Raw genomic sequence first — 15,005 nt, 5'->3', positions numbered from 1 at the left:
GACATCAAAAAGATAGAGACGTCAGGGCTGGGGAGAGACAGAGAGCTCCACAGAGATGGGGAGCGCCACAGAGAGACTGTTGGAGAGAGATAGAGGAGAGAGATAGGAGGAAGAGCCAGAAAAAGTGGAGGAGAATGGGGAGAGAAAGGAAGGGAGAGAAAGAGAGTGGGGGAGAGGAGGGGAGGACAGAAGGGAGGACAGAAGGGAGGGAAGGAGGGGAGGAGGGAGGGGAAGAGAGAGGGAAGGAAGAAAGGGAGGAAGGAGGAGAGGAAGGAGGGGAGGGCTGCTTCTAGGAAAGGAGAGGGATGTGGGGGAGGGGCTTCCATGAGCTTGTCTGATTTCCATTTGGGGAGGGGGGAGGGTCCTGCTGACCATCCTCCCTCCTCCCCTCCCCTCCCTGTCCCAGTTCACTCAGCCATTGCCCTCTTTCCAGGTATCGGCGGTCTTGCTGGACTTGGGGGAGGTAAGTCTGAGACCCTTCCACCCCCCTTTCAGACTGACTTTCTATGTGCTGAGGTTGGAGGGCACATTAGTGAGGACTGATGGTGGCCCCAGCTCCTCCTCCTCCTCCCTGAGGGGACGGGTAAAAGAGCAGGCAAGGGTGAGCGCTCTCCCTCCCAGGCGCCCTCCCCATGAGGAAGGCAGGGCAGCCTCTGGCCTTACCCAGGGACCCCCCATCCACTCCCTACCCCCCAGATGGCCCATTGGCCAAACCCTCAGAGGTGCTGGTGCTGATGGGGCCTCCAGAAGTTAGAATGGCCATCCACAAAGAGCCCTAGACCAACCCTGGACTGGGCCTTTCAAATCCCCCGGGAGCTTAGATGATCAGCTCTCTTTTAAGGAAATCTTTCCTTTTCAAAGGCCTCAAGTGCAGTCAGACCCTAGGAGGCCATGGGCCCTCAGCCGGTCCGAGTCATGTCCCCAAAGGCAGAAGTGAGACCTCACTCCATAACACATTTTGACTTTTCTCCTCAGTTTTTCCCCATCTTCCACTGTCTCATGACCAAAAGCCAAGGCAGCGGGTGTTATGACTGTTCTTTTACGATTAAGGAAACTGAGGCTCAGAGGCCTGTTGCCCAGGGCCACATCCGGAGGAAGCATCAGTGGAGGATTTTTACCCAAGTCCTCCGACTCCAAAGCTCAGACCTGTGAAAGTTTCCCACTGTTTCTCTGACTCCGATGACCTCCCAATGGGGGAAGTTACAGAGAGACAGAAAAAACAACGTCCTAAATGAACTGTCCCAAAGGAGAAGGGGCTGTTCTAACCAGGACCCGTCAATGAAAGTTTCCAAAGTCCGGCTGGTCCTTTATGGGCGGCTATCCTCTTAGTCAGGGACTTCCGAGATGACTTCCAACTCTGAGTCTGGATTGTGATTACTCGAAAGAAAAAGAGACTGAAGGTCAGAGATGAGTCTCTTTCTCAAGAGACTGGTCAGAGAGATGGTCGGAGAGACCTCCCCAGGTCCCCAGACATGGTCAACGGGGGTCTCCTTGGGGCTCTGTAGCCTCCCCTAATGGCCGACTCCATCCCGTTAGTGCCACCGATTCTCTCTCCTGGTAGAGACAAAGAAGGCTCGGACAAAATCTGTGTGTCCCAGTGGGTCCCAAGATTCCCTCTTCCCATAATTCCCCTTCCGCATGAGTCAAGGAGAACCTGGGCCCCACTCCCGAGGGGCCGCACAGCAGCCAGGTGTGCCGGGATTCGCTCTCCTCCTGCTCTCTCTCACCCCCTCCCCTCCAGCCTGACCCCAGCCCTGTCTGCCATTCACTAGAAAGGGTCCGAGCCCATCGGGTCTCTTGGTGAGCGGCCCCCCCGGGCCCGGCAGCCCCAGGCTTTATGTTTCCCGTTCGTGGAAAGAAAAACAAAGAGCGCCCTTCCACATAATTGAAAACAAACTCTGTACAGTTGTGAACTCCCATTGCCCATCAGTTCCTCTAGCCAAGGGCAGTGGAATTTCTGCCTGGAGCAGGGAAAGAGGGAATGATTAGCCCCAGATGTTGGAAGGGGAAAGGAGACCAGAGCCAGAGGGACCCATTCCACCCCTCATAAACATTTCCGTTTCAATCTGCTCATGGATGGACTCCCCGAGCGAAAGGCCCGCAGGAAAGAGCGCAGTGAGGAGAAAGACTGCGGGGTCTGGGAGTGCTGGCCAAGCGAAAGGCAGGAGATGATGGGGGAGCAGGGAGACATGGGACGGGAAGGAAAGGAGGCAGATGAAGGCAGATGGTGCACAGGGACCAGAACAAGGCCTCAGCTCAGCGACAGGGATTCCGAGAGCCTGAGAACCCAGCTTCGAAGCCTGCCTTTCCTTCTCTGGGCCTCAGTCTCCCCCTCTGTAGCATGAAGAAGTTGGGTTTCGTGGCCTCAGAGATCCATTTCAACCCCACCTCTGAGCTCCTTTCTCAGTCCCTCCACAAAGAGTGCAAGAGGAGGCGAGTTACTGCTGGGGGAGGTAAAAAATGGGGGGGATAAATGAGGAGGGGGGCCTGCCCTGTGCTCACTTCATCTCTTTCTCTCTCCAGGCCCTGGAGGACTTGGAGGAGGTGAGTATGAAAAGCATGGCCCAGAGACGGCTCCGTCTGGAGCTGCCGGATTTCATCTTACGCAAAATGAATCTGTGCAATTAACCAAGGGTGGGTTCTGCCAGATCTCACTCCCAAATCATAGAAATCTGATCCCGGAGGATCCCAAAGGATTCCATGTACAGAAGGTCAATTCACCAGCAAGCGTTGATTAGGCCTCCCTGTGGGCCAGGCGCTGGGGAAACAAATAGGAAATAATCCAAGGGAGACTACGTGCAGGAGGTTTCCATGTGCACGTGCATGTAGAATAGAAAACCACTTATATAAATCTAGATGTTTGTGCATATATATACGCATGCATGTGTGTGTATGTATATATTGGAGATTTATTTATGAAGATTTTCTAATAGAGAAAGAAAAAGAGAAGAGAGACAGAGTTAGAGAGGGAGGGAGGGAAATAGAGAAACAGAAAGAAAAAGGGAGGGACACAGAGAGAGACAGAAAGAAGGAGAGAAAAAGAGACAGACAGAGACAGACACAGAGAGAAAGACAGAAAAGAAAGAGCTCTTCATTTCCTCACTTAAACAAGGACAATTGTTACCGAGACAGAAAACAACTACCTGAGTGCAAAACTGTCTCCCTAGTGACCGGCAGGGCACCTGCCTCCCAGGTCTTCCCAAGATCTCCCTTTATTTTTGATTCAGCCAATCCTGTGATTTTTGGTGTGGGGAATTCCTAGATGAGGAAACCCGCTCCTATCAGGGCAGACCAGCCCCTGTGTGCAGCTCACACTCTTACAGAGCTGCCCAGGGCACGGGGACTTGCCCACGATCCCCCAGAGCCAAGTCCAGCACTGCATCTACTATTACTGCCCTCCGATTTTGTTCAGATCAATTAGTCATAATAATTATCCCAGAATCCAGTGGGAGACATATAAGACACTGTTCCCAGCCTCACATGGAGAGAAAAGACCAAAGTATCATTGCAGAACTGGGTGAATTTGCACGTCACCTTCCCTCTCTGAGCCTCCTTCTCCCCACTGGCAAATGAAGAAGATGGACTAGATTGGGGTCCTTAATCCTTTTTGCGTCCCGGACCCTCTGGGCAGTCTTGTAAAACCCTGCAGACCCCTCCAATGGCTCTCTCCTTTCAGGGGTGAATGCAATGCTCGGTATCAGAGAGTAATGAAAATTAAAATGTAATTTTTTTCTCACCCGAGTTCAAAGTCTCCTCAAAATCTCCCATGGACCCCAGGTTAAGAGCCCCGGCTTTAGAGCCCAGAGCTGCCTTTAGCTCTAACAGCCAGAAGAGAGAAGGAGATAAGACAGTCTAGGATTAGCTTCTGCAGCAAGCGCCCCTTCCCCACAAGCCCCCACGAGGGAGAGGAAGGCGCTTGAGGGAGAGGGAGGTAAGGAGAGGCTGCCCCGGGGAATGAGCCTTCATTAAAGGCTGGGTAGGATTCGAAGGGGGGAGGACCAAGGGTTTGGGGTTCTCTGGACAGGGAGATGCCTTGCAGACAGGGCGTGATTCCCGAGCATCTCCGGGCTCTCGTTAAGGGCAGGCAGGATACAGGATGAGACCTCGAGGGAGAGTGACTCACTGCTTCTCTCCCACAGGGCTGGGCGGCTTCCCAGGGGGGGGCCTACCCAGGGGGACTGCTGACGGGCCCCGCCGCAGGAGCGGCTTACAAAGCGGCCGCCAAGGCTGGTGAGTATTTCCCGGCAGGATGCCCCTCAGAGGAAGGAAGCACGTCCCTCCCTCCGTGGGCCCCTCCGGGGAGTCTTTTCCTGCTCCCTGAGCCCAATTTACATGTGGGGAAGTCGAGGCTCAGAGAGATGCTCTGACATATCCGTGATGGAGTGGCCGACGAGGGCCGAGCCAGGACCGGCTTCTCTAACCCTGCCTTCTCTTCTGATCCCTCAGGTCTTGGTGCTGGTGGCGTCGGAGGAGTCGGCGGTGTTGGAGGAGTCGGAGGGGTCGGAGGGGTCGGCGGGGGTCGGAGGGGTCGGCGGAGGAGTGTCCACAGGTAAAGTCCCTCTGTCCCGTCTGGGTCTCCGCCGAGGACCCTCAGTGCCCAAGAGGTCCTCCCGGAGCCGGCTCTGATGGGCCGCCCTCCTCTTCCCCCCCACCAGGTGCCGTGGTACCTCAGACTGGGGCCGGAGTCGGGGCCGGAGGGAAGCCAGGGAAAGTTCCAGGTCAGTCCTGAGGTCTGCACGTAGACACGGAAGACGAGGTCAGCTCGAGGGACCCGGGAGGGCAGGAGGGTCTGGGGCCACCATGCGAGGGGGCAGACGGAAAGGGTCCTTCTGCCAGAGACAAAAGCGGGTGTGGAGCCGCGGGCCTGGCTTACAGGCCCGACCCTGATAAACCTGCTAAATTTCCCCCGGGTCCCAATTTCCTCCTCCATAAAATAAAAGTTTGGATTAAATGACCTATAAGTCTCCCCCTCGCTCCAAAGTTATGATTCTGTGCTTTCTATAAGTCAAATGGGACCATGATTCCATTCACCAAAGCTTCACAGCCCAGCTATAAAAATCAATAAAATCTGCTCGTTTAATCCAACTCTGTCATTTTACAGAGGAAGAAACCAAGACCCTGGGAGAGAGGGGAGTGGGTCCAAAATTCACACTGTTAGTGGTGGGACTGGGAGGAGCACCCGTGCCCCCGTGGTGTTTTGTGGCTACGCAATCAAGCAACAGGCATTTATTAAGCACCTGCTGTATGCCAGACACTGAGATCATTGTGTCTGCTCTGCCTCCCCCAGCTCATGGGAGGTGATTTTAGGACAGAATGCCCTACTTTGCTTATCAGGGAGCCAACATCTGGAACTCGTCATTGGGGGAGGGGGGACAGACTGGAAATAGAAACATGTTTCAGAAGGCTTTGGGTAAATCCATAGACAATGGGTCCCTAACAGGTCATTTAGGGAAAGGGGGGGGGATTTTGAGGAGGGTGGGGCGGAAGGGTAAGGAAGCTCTCTGTGACCTGGGAGAAGAATGTCAGAGGGACAACTGCAGCCTGAGGGACATCACTGAGGCAGGGGCAGAGAGACACAGAGGAGAGACAGAGACAGGTGGAGACAGACAGAGATATCCAGAGATGGAGAGAGACAGAAAGAGACAGGAGGAGGCAGAGACAGAGACATTCAGAGATGGAAAGAGAGAGAGATAGATTCAGAGAGACACATAGAGGAGAGACAGAGACAGGTGGAGACAGAGAGACAGAGACAGAGAGGCAGACAAAGACAGACAGAAACAGACCCAGAGAAAGATAGAGAAGGAGGGATGGAGACAAAGACAGAGAGACACAGACACAGGAGAGAGAGGGAAGGAGCGACAGATTCAGAGACAGAGAAAGTTCAAGAAACCAAGGAAAGAGCCAGCTTGAGAAGATGGGGCAGCGAAGGTGTATTGGGGATGAATGGGAGATTCCGGGCCTTTTGTGGGGCCCAAACTCCTCCCGTGGCTGTTGCTCCTCTCTTTGGGCCTGTACCACTCACCTGTTCCCCCTCATTTACTTCGTCCTAGGTGTGGGGCTTCCCGGAGTCTATCCAGGTGGCGTGCTTCCAGGAGCAGGTAAGAACGAGGCTGGGAAGCAAGGACTTGGGGAGGGAGGCCGAGTCTTGCCCACGGGTCAGGGATGAGAATGGCACCAGCTGCCATCTCCTGGACAAGACGCCAGGGCCCCCATCCCCTCCCCATAGCTGAGTTTTCCCTCCAGGGTTTGAGGAGGAGGCTAACGGAAAGAGCTCACGGGCTTCTATTCCCATTTCTTAGAATCCAAAAGCATAGATAGAGGATAGCTGGGGAGAAGCTCATGGGCTGGAGGGGCCTGGCCGGGGGGGGGCGAGGAGCTGGCCGTCCCAGAGCCCGGTCCGGGACAGGCCCGACGCGCAGCGGCGTCTCCCACACGCAGGCGGGGAGAAGGAATGCGGATGGGGGCCCCGCTTTAGGAGGCGCGCCCCGGGGCTCTTGTCCCTCCTCGGTGTCAGAAGCCAGTCCGCTTCCGGTTCTGGGTGTGCTGGGAATGGCGAGAGGCCACGTCCTCTTCTCCCTCTCCCACGTCCGAGATCCCCTAAAAGCCCTGTTCCCAGACGGTTGGAGAAGCAGTCCCGGGGAGACAGCCCCTCTGCCTCCGCTCTCTCAGGGACTCTCCTCCGCACAGGGCGCCCGGCTAAGGGGGACATGCCGAAGTACGGGGCGTGATCCCTGCCCCCAAGCAGCTTCACTGGGGGAGGATAACAATAACAGCTAAAAACATGGCCCTTTTTAAAATGCTCGTGTGACCCTCACAACCGTGGAGGGAGGAGTTCTCTATTGTCCCCCTTATACAGATGAGGAAACTGAGGCAAGCAGAAGGGAAGGCCAGGGCCATAGGGCTGGTGAGGGTCTAAAGTTCCAGTGCCTAATGTGCCTGACTGATACTGACAAGAGTAACCAGAGGAGGGAGAAATCATTGTGGGCTCCTCTGGTCAAGGAAGGCTCCCTTCCCAAGGAGCAAAGCTTGGGGGGCCGGGCCGAAGCGGGACCGCGCCAGACCAGGGGAGAGGGGGGCTGCTGCAGTTCTGGGCTGGGGAGGGGGAGGACTCGCCCTCAGTGAATGCGCCTCCTTTTGGTTTCAGGGGGACGGTTCCCCGGAGTCGGGGTCCTGCCAGGTGTGCCGACGGGAACCGGAGTCAAGCCCAAAGCCCCAGGTACGTAGTAATCGCAAAAGCTCCGGGCCCGTCGCTCAGAGGCCTCGTCCCAAAGCTCCAGCCGCCCTGGAGAACCCGTGATCTTCACGTGGATAGAAAGGACATGATTCTCCAGGTCTACCGTAGCATTTAAAGATGCCGGAATCATTAAAGCCTCTTGGGATCCCAAGCAAAGTGACGAGTCTCTCAGTGGCAGGAATTGAGGCATCAGAGGAGGCGTCCCAGGGGTCTTGGTGGGAGGATGAGGGAGGGGCGCGCTTCTGCCCTTGCATCACCTTCCCCACCCAGAGACACTCGAAATCCTTCCCCACTGAAGACCAGGAGAAATGCCCACCTTTCAGCCCTAGCTCTCTTGTCTTTCTCGAAGCCTTCCACATTCCTGGTTTTCCTGACCCCCCAATAATTCTTGAAGTGCAGGGCAGTTTTTAGCTCTGATTTTTCCCGTAGAGGTAAAATAACGTGGCCAAAGTCACGCAGCAAGGGGGGCGGAGGCCGCTGGTGTCCTGGAAGTCCAGGACTCCCCCTCCACCGACATGCTCGTGTCATGAGCGAGACCCACGTTTTGTCTGATTGTGGTTCTCCCAGACGTCTCCTCGGCCCTCTCAGGGTCAAACCCATAGAAAGGAAAGGTCATGGGGTCCCACGTGGGCCCCCAAATACCTGGATATTTTCAATAATCCGAGATGGGTTAACTGGCATAAGATCTCATAAGTGAGAAATGATAAAGGGAGGATTTGAATTCAGGTCTTCCTGCTTCAAAGTCAGCCTGCTTTCCATGGCTCCAGATGGAAGCCATGTCTACACGGCACCAAATGTCAGTGATCCCGATGAGAAATCCCCTTTCTCCTCTGGACTAAGCCCCCTTCTCCTTCTCGGAGCTTCAGGGTCTTCCTCCATAATAATGAAGGTTGGACTAAATGAGCCCGCTCAGCTCTGACATCCCAGGATGCTAGGACATCCTCCACGGCAGGTAGCCACTCGTTTCTCTTTTGTTGCAGGAGGAGGCGGAGCTTTTGCAGGAATTCCAGGTGAGAGAGCTGCTGCTGCCCCTGTCCCAGCCTGAGACTGCCCCGCTGTTCAGGCGGCCGGTGTAGACAAGGCAGGGTGTTCAGGCGGCCGGTGTAGACAAGGCAGGGTGTTCAGGCGGCCGGTGTAGACAAGGCAGGATGTTCAGGCGGCCGGTGTAGACAAGGCAGGATGTTCAGGCGGCCGGTGTAGACAAGGCAGGATGTTCAGGCAGCCGGTGTAGACAAGGCAGGATGTTCAGGCGGCCGGTGTAGACAAGGCAGGATGTTCAGGCGGCCGGTGTAGACAAGGCAGGGTGTTCAGGAGGCCGGTGTAGACAAGGCAGGGTGTGGGATTCCCAAACTCTTTGGGACCTGGGTCCCTGTACTTTCTCCACCCCTGATAGATGGAGAAAAGATAAGAGAACTCCCAAATCCAGCTCATCGAGGGCCTGGCGCGTAGCCCAGTGCTGGGCACTCTGAGGGGAGTGAGACGGGCACTCTGCTCCCAAAGTCTCACTGGGGAGCCAGGATTCTGACACATGGAAATAAAAAGAAGTTCAGACAAGAGATAATTAAGCATGCTGGGTTAAGAGAGGGGTGACTGGGGTAGTAAGGCAAGGCTTTGGGGGTGACTGGGACGGGAGGCAGGTCTCCAAGAGTTAACGTGACTTGGAGAGGGGCCGGGGAGGGAAGGCCGTACCGGGAGGCAAGGCAAGATCTGGAGGCCGGAGCCGGAAGCCAGCCTGGCTTGAGTGTGGCTATGGTATAGACGGCAGTGCTGGGGACAGACCATGGAGAGCCAATCGGGGCCTTTCTTGAGCGGGCCAGGAGGGCGGAGAGGGAGCTCCCATGATTCTTTCTCATTTGTAGGAGTCGGGCCCTTTGGAGGTCAGCAGCCAGGAGTTCCCTTGGGCTACCCTATCAAGGCCCCCAAGCTCCCAGGTGAGCCACTAACTAATCAGGGGGTGGGGTGGGGGTTCTGAGGAACACTGCGTTTACGCTGCACTCTCCTTGCAATGTCTATGAAAGTTTGGTTCTGGGCCGTTATCTGCACACCCATTTTACGGATGAATCTCAGAGAGTTAAAGTGAATTGCCCACAGTCACACACCTAGGGTCAGGGGAGGGTCTGCACCCAGGTGTTCCTGAATTTGAACCCGCCAGAGGTAAGATTCGAAAGCTCCGCCCCGGTGTGTGACCGGGTTCCCAGGAGGCCTTGGGCCTGAGAGAGGAAGCAGAGGAGACACCGGCAGATCACAAAATAAGGGTCTATGGACCGTGAAAGGCGGGGCTGAGAGCATCGGGAATGTGAACATGTATAAGAAGTTGGGTTGAGAAGTATCCTCAGGGAACAGCTGAATGGCACGGTGCGTCGTGCACCTGCCCCGTCAGGAGAACCTGAATTCAAATCTGGCTTCAAAAAAAAAAAAAAATTAGTAAGTGACCATAGGGAAATTAGTGGTGAGTAGTAAAGGTCTTGGAAAAGGAAAAAAAAAAATCTGGCTTCAGACACGTCCTACTTAACTTGCTGTGTGACCCTGAGAAAGTCACTTAACCCCAATTACCTAGCAAAAAAAAAAACACTCTCTGTGGTAGATCTTGTAGTGTCGTGCCCTGAGGCAGAGCCATGCTGCCTGCCCTTAGTTCTAACTCTACAAGCCACTCTCCTATCCGCCCCCCCCCCCCCTGGGAAGCCCAGCCTCTCTCCCGATCTGAGAGTGTCACCTCTGTGAGCCTGATCCTACTCCCCGAAATGTTTGGAGCAGCCCGAGAGGCAGCGTGGGGGATGGGGGCTCACCGCCAGGGCTGAATCCCAATGGAGCTTGTCCTCAGAGGGGCCGCCTCAGTCCCACTGACATCCCACTGGGAATGGGGGGGGGGATGCTTAACCACTGTGAATAATCCCAGACTGCCCTGGGTGACCCCCTCCCGAGCCGTGGCTCCTTCCTTGCTGGAGTTCAGCGGTCTCTCTCCCCTCTCCCTATGAAGTCCGAGCCGGGGAAAGGCTCTCGCCTCCAGGAGGCCGGGGCTCGGTGGCCGGACCCCCTCTGCCAGCACCGTCTGCACCCGGAGCCCGAGCCCACAGAGGGAAGGGGAAGCTGTGGCCCCGTCCCAGGGTCTCACGGTGCCGGCGCTAGGAGGAAGCTAGGAAAACCCCCTTCCCTCAGCAAATCCCGGGATCTGGACTGAGCACCACATGACTAGCAGCTAACTGGTCCAAATGTCCCTCAAAGTCCTTCCCGTTCTGAATCTGGGGTCCTGTGAGACGTGTGATGAATGGCCGGGCCGAGGTCACAGATTGTAGGAAGCGGGTCCCACCTTCCCTGATGCGTCCGGAGCGGGGAGGGATGCTGGGGCAGAGGCACCTTCCTGTCACCCCGCCCCGGGCTCTGCTCCTGGGCTCGGGGCTCCCTCCCGGGATGGAGCAAGGACGAATCCCCCCAGCAAGCCTTGTCTTCCTCTCAGGTGGCTATGGACTGCCCTACAGCACGGGAAAGCTGCCTTACGGTGAGTGTTTGTGGTCACCCCCAGGGTCCCAGAGGCCCCCCAAGACCCATGTAACGGAGGAGGGGACTTAGTCCAGCCTCGGAGGTGATTCTGAGCGCCCGCTGCTCTGCCCCTTGGAAGTGAAGGTTCCAGCTGGGAAGTCAGGTGACTGGGGTCAGCGTGAGTCAGAGGCCATCTTCCCACCCAGGTCTTCTTGACCTTCCAGACCAGCTCTCTAGCCACGCGGCCGCTGGATGAGTTAGTAGCAAAATCACAGAGACTTTTTAATTAATCATTTGCTCAATCAAGAGTTTATTTTAAGCCCCTATTATCGTATTTGTCAAGTTGATAATAAGAAAAAACATTTTTTAAGTTAAAAAAGCCAATCTTGTGTCCCAGAGGATGCTGGAAGCTCAAAGACAAAACCAAGCATTTCTATTCATTTATTGGGGGATAAGCATGAAGTCCGGTTAATCGAAGGCTGACCCTCTTCTTTCCTGCCCTCCAAGGTTATGGCCCCGGTGGGATTGGCGGAGCTGGGGCAGGCGCGGGGAAAGCGGGCTACCCCACTGGAACAGGTATGACCTCGCTTTCTGGTTCATCTAGAGCAGTGGGAGAGGGCGGGGAGATCTCAGGCCTGCACCTGGATCCTGGCCAGGCTTTCCTCCAGCAGTCACCCTTCCAGTCAGGGCCACGGGGACTGCTCTATGGGCATCTTAGCCGGGGTCGAGGTGGGGGCTGAGGCCACGGGCCAGATCTCCATAAGAACCGTTACCTGCAATAAAGGACCCGTTCAGCCAGGATTTGACCTCCCACCTCACCGTGTTGACTCTTGGTCACACAGAATAGGGGTAAGAGCGTGGGTGGTTCAGGGCCGCCCTTAATCGCTGCCAGAGAAACGAGCACAGGATCAGCAACCTAAAGGTTTAGGGCCGTACCCCATTTTCCATCCTCCACGGGAGGGGTCTCTTGGGGAGGTGATGTCAGGGCTGAGGTAGGAGGCCACCCCCCCCACCTGACCATAAATCTCCTCATTTCCAAACCCAGGAGTTGGTTCTGCGGCAGCTGCAGCAGCAAAAGCAGCTAAGTATGGTGAGTCACCCTTTCAGCGCCCCACCCTAACCAGTTCCCCTTCTCCCCTTTGTTCTCTTAATGAGCGGACCCCCACTCCCTCCTTCAGCCAGTCCCCGGCACCAGAACCACTCCAACAGCTCCCGGCTTTCTTTAGCCTGCTCTCCCCTCATCCAGGATTCCCTGGTCTCAGCCCTTTCAGATCAATGTTTCTTACCGCCCAAGTGCATGGTGGTGAGAAAACTGAGCCAAGAGATCCTCATTCGAATCCTACTTGCAGAATCCTACTGCAGCCTCTATTTGCTCTATTTGCTCATCTGTAAAATGGGTATAAGAATAGCCCTTCACTCGCAGGTGTTCTAAGGAAAATATTTGGCAAGCCTTGGATAACTTGAAAAGCAAGCCTTATTTCTCCTTTTGTTATCATATCAGACTAGCCACAGCTACTTTTTGTACTAAAGTGTCAAATTGGAGATTGGGAGCGGAAAGGGACTGAGAGACCACCCACTCCAACCTCCTCATTTCACAGAGGTGGAAACAGAGACTTTCAGTGACTTTCCAAAGCCACCCAGCTACTTATGGGGAGATCTAGAATTATATTTTTGGTTTCCCCCAATTCCTGCTCCCTTTTTCTTTCTCCGGTACCCCCAAGTCTTCTTTCCCTAAATAATCTTCTGGGCAGGATTTAGGACTAGATTTGATATTAATGTCAGGGTGGCAGCTAGGTGGTGCCATAGAGCACATGGCACTTGACTTTCTGCCTCAGTTTCCTCATCTGTAAAATGAGCTGCAGAAGGAAATGGCCAACTGCCTGGATATCTGTGAGCAGTCTTAACCCCATCTCAGCCTTATTTTCTTGCTCTGTAACAAGGGAAGGTTGAACTCGAAGGTCTCTGGGATTCCTTTCAGCTCCAGATCCCTGGGGTGCAGGGGCTGAAGGTACAGAGACAAACACGAAGCCATTGGGGCAGCTAGTAGGTATATCCTGTATCTTTGCCAGGAAAACCCCCAGTGAGGTCACAAAGAATTGGACACAACTGAGAGACGACTAAACAACAAATATTTAAAAAGTCCTTAGAAACCATCAGGTCCGGCCGCTAGATCGCTTTTTCCCTGCTTGCCTCTCATAAAGGTTCAGCTTCTTATTGGTCGGGTTTCTTCCCCTCCTCTAAATGACTTCGTGTTTATTTCTCTATGTCTGAATGCCCCTTCCCCTCCCTGGTAGAATGGAAGCTTTACGAGGGCAGGGAAAGCTTGCGGATTTTCCGTCTCTGTATTCCAACAGTCTAGCACAGGCCTGATGCTTGTCGGATTAAGTGGAAGAATTCCCTCTCTAACATATCTGACAAACAGCCCCGCGTTCCCTGAATACATCGGGAAGGTCCTTGGCAAGAGATCTCACCCTCTCCTAAAGTCCTTTATAATATAAGCTTCGTTTTATTTCTTATTATTAAATTTTATTTCTTCCTTTCCAAAGGAAAGCAAGAAGTGTCAAAGATGAATTCAAATCAATGACCGTTTATTGAGAACCCATTTTATCTAGACATGTGCTAGACACCGAGGGGCGAAAATAAAATGTTCCTTCCTGATTATAAAGCACTTACCTTCTGCGTGTCTGTCCCACTCTTTCCTCCTCCTTTTTGCGAACCTGACACCCCCACACCCACTAGTGTTCTCAGTCTCTGAAACCCCAGGAGAAAGTGGTGTATGTGGTCCTTAGAGTTAGCGGGGAGGGGAATATTAATATTGGAGCAGGAGGCTCCCTCTATTCAATTGTCATAGACTCCAGCTTCAAGGGTCCCCACCCTCCTTTCCTTGGGTTGTCCTCTTAAACATCAGCCTGATGGGGAAAGGGGGCTGGGGATGAATGGAATTCTCTAATGGGAGAAGGGAAAGCAGGAAAAGGGGGGTGAGGGCAGGCCCAGTGGGGAGGGCAGCCAAATCCGAAGGACTGGTTATATTACAAAGTTGGACAGCTCTTAGGAACACTGGGAAGAGAACACTCAACATTCCTGCTGAGGCCCCTCTGGCCAGGGGACTGAGCTGCCTGCGGTTTCTCAGTATGTGGCTGTGATTAAAGTGGGATTTGTTTTAAAACACACAAGTCTCTTAATGAGTGTGTTGAAAATGGGTGCATTGGGGGTTTGTTGTTTGTGTGTGTGTGTGTGTGTGTGTGTGTGTGTGTGTGTGTGTGTGTGTTTTAAAGTTTTCCCTGAGGACCAGCCAGTGGCCTTGCATCTTGCTATTGGGGGCTGCCCTTTCAGAGAGTTGAATTGGATGAAATGACCAACTCTTTGAGGGTTCTCCTCAAGCCCCTTGCATAGCCCCATCCCACTCCATTCCACCCCTTGGATGCTGATGCATCTCTCAGCCTTATTTTCCTGCTCTGTAACAAGGGAAGATTGAACTCTATAGCCTCTGGGAGCCCTTTCAGCTCCAGATCCCTGGGTGTATGTAGGTGCTGAAGATACAGAGACAAAATGAAGCTACTGAGGCAGCTAGTTGGTATAGTGGCTGGAGCACTGAAGTTAGGGGGACCTGAATTCAAATCTGGCTTCAGTCACTTAACACTTCCTGGCTGTGTGACTCTGGGCAAGTCACTTAACCCAATTGCCTCAGGGGAAAAAAATGAAGCCATTTCTGCCTTCAAGAAGGCATTCTATGAAGGGAGGAAGCATGTACATGACATACAAAATGTGGTGGACCAGGAACCTTGTCAAATCCTGGGCATACAGAGGCAAAGATGAAAAAGTCCCTGTCTGGGGCAGCTAGGTGGCCCAGTGGATAAAGCACCAGCCCTGAAGTCAGGAGGACCTGAGTTCAAATCTGGTCTCAGACACTTAACACTTCCTAGCTGTGTGACCCTGGGCAAGTCACTTAACCAAAAACTCAGCCAAAAATTAAAAAGAAAAAAGAAAAAGTCCCTGCCTACAGGAAGCTTATATTCTATGGAAGTGATCAAGTGTACATATGGAAATATATGCAAATATATTCAAATACAAGCTAATTTGGGAGGAGGTATTGGAAGGGAGTGTGGGTCAGGAAAGGTCTCATGAAGAAGATAATCCTTAAACTGAGTCTTGGGATCCCAAGAGACTCAAGTGACAAAAGAAAATATTCCAGGCAGCCAGAACAAAGGTAAAGAGAAGGGGATGATGGAGTGTGGGAGGAACATCAGGAATTGAATGACTGGAGAGGAACCAGGAAGGGCTCACTGACCAATGT

At 53.8% G+C, this 15,005-nt stretch overlaps 1 protein-coding gene across 1 annotated transcript in view; it reads left to right on the top strand.

Moving 5' to 3' along the window:
• The window catches only part of LOC141540253 (uncharacterized), a 37,355-nt gene extending 25,509 nt beyond the window's left edge, over positions 1–11,846 (top strand). Inside the window, exons 5-16 of the mRNA XM_074264062.1 lie at positions 434–463; positions 2,524–2,544; positions 4,140–4,230; positions 4,447–4,549; positions 4,656–4,718; positions 6,051–6,098; positions 7,145–7,216; positions 8,215–8,244; positions 9,094–9,165; positions 10,689–10,730; positions 11,219–11,287; positions 11,757–11,846. Of these exons, the coding sequence (XP_074120163.1) occupies positions 434–463; positions 2,524–2,544; positions 4,140–4,230; positions 4,447–4,549; positions 4,656–4,718; positions 6,051–6,098; positions 7,145–7,216; positions 8,215–8,244; positions 9,094–9,165; positions 10,689–10,730; positions 11,219–11,287; positions 11,757–11,831 (716 nt within the window). The 3' untranslated portion in view covers positions 11,832–11,846. The remainder of the gene's footprint in view (positions 1–433; positions 464–2,523; positions 2,545–4,139; positions 4,231–4,446; positions 4,550–4,655; positions 4,719–6,050; positions 6,099–7,144; positions 7,217–8,214; positions 8,245–9,093; positions 9,166–10,688; positions 10,731–11,218; positions 11,288–11,756) is intronic.
• Positions 11,847–15,005: the final 3,159 nt, after the last annotated feature.

This window comes from Sminthopsis crassicaudata, chromosome 4, assembly GCF_048593235.1.
Source record: "Sminthopsis crassicaudata isolate SCR6 chromosome 4, ASM4859323v1, whole genome shotgun sequence".
NCBI lineage: Eukaryota > Metazoa > Chordata > Mammalia > Dasyuromorphia > Dasyuridae > Sminthopsis > Sminthopsis crassicaudata.
Note: the sequence above shows the minus strand (reverse complement) of the source record. Positions and strands in the feature narration are given on the sequence as shown.